Raw genomic sequence first — 2,491 nt, 5'->3', positions numbered from 1 at the left:
TCTGAGTTCGAGCCTAAATTTTCATGTGATTAGGAATCATTTTTACATCCAATATGGCATCCTTGGTTTCACCTTTTTTCAGCCCCATTTTGCATCTTGTTTTATGTCTTTTCTTACATCTTTTTTTTTTTTCCCCTTTTTACCACCCAAGTTTGCATCCCAAATTTACACCATTATTTGCATCATCATTTGGCATATTAATTTGTAACGTTTTTTGCTTCTTTTTAACGCTCAATTTTGCATCTTATTTTACATCTAGTTGTTGTCTTTTTTTGCATCTAATTTGGTGCCCATTTATGTGTCCTTGTTTTTGCCCAATTTGATATCCTTTTGTATGCCATGTTTTGTTCCCTTCTTTGTGTCAACTATTGCACAATTTTTCACTTCTAATTTAAAACACTTTGTATGTCAATTGTTTGCATTTTGTATTAATTCCTAGTTTAACATCCAATTTTACTTTCAATTTTGCATCCATGGTTACATCCGCATTTGACTTCTTATATAAAGTATATTTTTCTTTACATATATGACCCCCTTTATAGATTCATAGTGAAATATATGATAGTTTCTAAATATCATTAAAGCAGATATCACAATTCAAAATCATTTGTAAAGAAATTTAAGAGAAATTGACAACATCCATCCAAAAAAATAACAATGTGTCATTAACAATTTTCAAAACATGTATAAAATAGCAGCATAATACTAATAAAATCAGTATTGTTTTTAATCAAAACAAGTAAAATTCAAATATGATTAACAAATCAAAATATTTCATGAATATCGTTATTCTACGATAAATTAACAACATACATAAATCAAACTCATCGTATGATTACAAAATCAAAATGTCTCATTGATATAGGGTAAATTCACAACACCCATCTAAACATAACAATGTCATTCTACACAATAATTTCTTCATAAAAAACAATGCATGTGCATGCCTAGCTACCACCACCAAGATCATCCTCATGATCATCTTGACCATCCTCATTACTCTGATCCACATCATCACCAACACCGCAACTATCATCATCATCTCCTCCTTCACCACCATCATCCTCATCCTCATCCTCATCATCCCCTGATATATGTTGAACATAATTTGGATCATCGTCTTGGCAATCATTACCTATAGCATTCTGACAAAAAAAATCAATATTACATGTTAGTATTAATTACATAACACAACGCATGTTTTTGTTATACAATGTTAACCATAAAATGAGGTAAGATATATTATCTAATAGTACTAAAAAATAAAATGAAAATATGGTTTAAAAGTATATTGGAAATCCAACTAAGATTACATACCATAGAGTCCATCCAAACAACAAATTCAACCCATCTCTTTTGCTGCAGCACCTCCTTTTCCAAATGATTTGGAGGTCTTCCATATTTTAGTTCCTATCAATCAGTAAATAGGGAGAAATTAGATAACAATGACTTTCTTCTAGTACAAAATTTATTAAAAAAATATCACATGTTTAATATACTTACAAAGGTTGTTATTAGTGCTTTTAAACCTTTGTGGCCACCACGATGAGTGACTTTTGTCTTGGTTAACCTCGCCTTGGATGCCTTGTCCTTAAACATAAACCAATTCAATTTATTTTCACACAAATACATGTCTAAGATACTTATAAGTATTAATACATTCTAAATAATGTTTAATGAAAAATTCAATACCTGAATGCTCTCATTGCCGACTTTTCTTTGTGCATCCAACTTCTCATATGATTTTACAAGTTCTTTCCATACTTTAGAAGGTATGTCAATAGGTCTTTATTTCAGTCTTTGATCTTGAGGCATTTTTTTAATTTTTCTTGTTTGGTTGCAACGAAACCTCTTACAATTGAGCGACATTTGAAATTTTATCTTCTTAACCGACCAACCGGTACCAAATTCATTCTCTATGTCTTGTACCACCATCTTTTTTAGGTGAAGTGGAATCTTGGAGAATGTGAGGTGAAGATGATCTCTAAATCGTTGAAGGCAGGAGTCCTTTAGCCTATTTAAGAATTGTTTTCCTGCTTCTGTCCTTCTTATCTCCCCTGAGACAGGGTCATACTCTATCTTGCTACCTAAACTACCAATAGATGATGCATAAGCTGAGGATGAACAAGAATTTGCAGTCCCAGGAGTTGCCATCACACAAGATGTTTCAACACAATGTTCTTCATTATTGGTGTTTGATGTCAATAACACTTTTTTCGTTTTTTTTTCTTGATCCAAGAGAGGATGGGGAACTAATGGATTCTCCTAAAGCTTGTTGATTACCTGGACCTAGTTGATTAGCTTCAGGCGATTTTGTCTTAAGAAAATGCATTAGGGATTCAGCATCCAAAGATTGAAGTTTTTTGAGTCCTTCTATTCCAAAAACATCTTCAATAAAGGACTCCGTTATCGGATTCTTTCCCTGTCCAAATTTCAATGATTTACCACAAAGTATAATTATAAAATTATAATTCTAACTTCAAACCTTAAA

General features: G+C 31.8%; 1 protein-coding gene across 1 annotated transcript; it reads right to left on the bottom strand.

The window, feature by feature from the left end:
• Positions 1-737: 737 nt before the first annotated feature.
• Positions 738-1,739, bottom strand: LOC149201089 (uncharacterized). Its single transcript, XM_089399674.1, has 3 exons — positions 1,504-1,739; positions 1,318-1,410; positions 738-1,145 (listed from the first exon to the last, which is right to left on the bottom strand). Exons 1-3 carry the CDS (start codon positions 1,630-1,632, stop codon positions 948-950), a joined length of 420 nt encoding a protein of 139 aa, XP_089255800.1. The 5' UTR covers positions 1,633-1,739; the 3' UTR covers positions 738-947.
• Between the last annotated feature and the right edge of the window lie 752 nt (positions 1,740-2,491).

The sequence above is a fragment of the Pinus tabuliformis genome, chromosome 2_1 (genome assembly GCF_031772625.1).
Source record: "Pinus tabuliformis cultivar Carrire ecotype Pingquan chromosome 2_1, CPIR1, whole genome shotgun sequence".
Lineage (NCBI taxonomy): Eukaryota > Viridiplantae > Streptophyta > Pinopsida > Pinales > Pinaceae > Pinus > Pinus tabuliformis.
This window is presented reverse-complemented; position numbering and strand designations above follow the sequence as displayed.

Excerpts from the sequence above, each read along its gene's own strand:
- LOC149201089 (XM_089399674.1), bottom strand. The coding sequence starts at position 1,632 with ATGTATTTGTGTGAAAATAAATTGAATTGGTTTATGTTTAAGGACAAG. Across the intron at positions 1,411-1,503 it reads AAGCACTAATAACAACCTTT|GAACTAAAATATGGAAGACC; the intron begins GTAAGTATATTA and ends ACTGATTGATAG. Across the intron at positions 1,146-1,317 it reads TTGTTTGGATGGACTCTATG|AATGCTATAGGTAATGATTG; the intron begins GTATGTAATCTT and ends TTTTTTTGTCAG.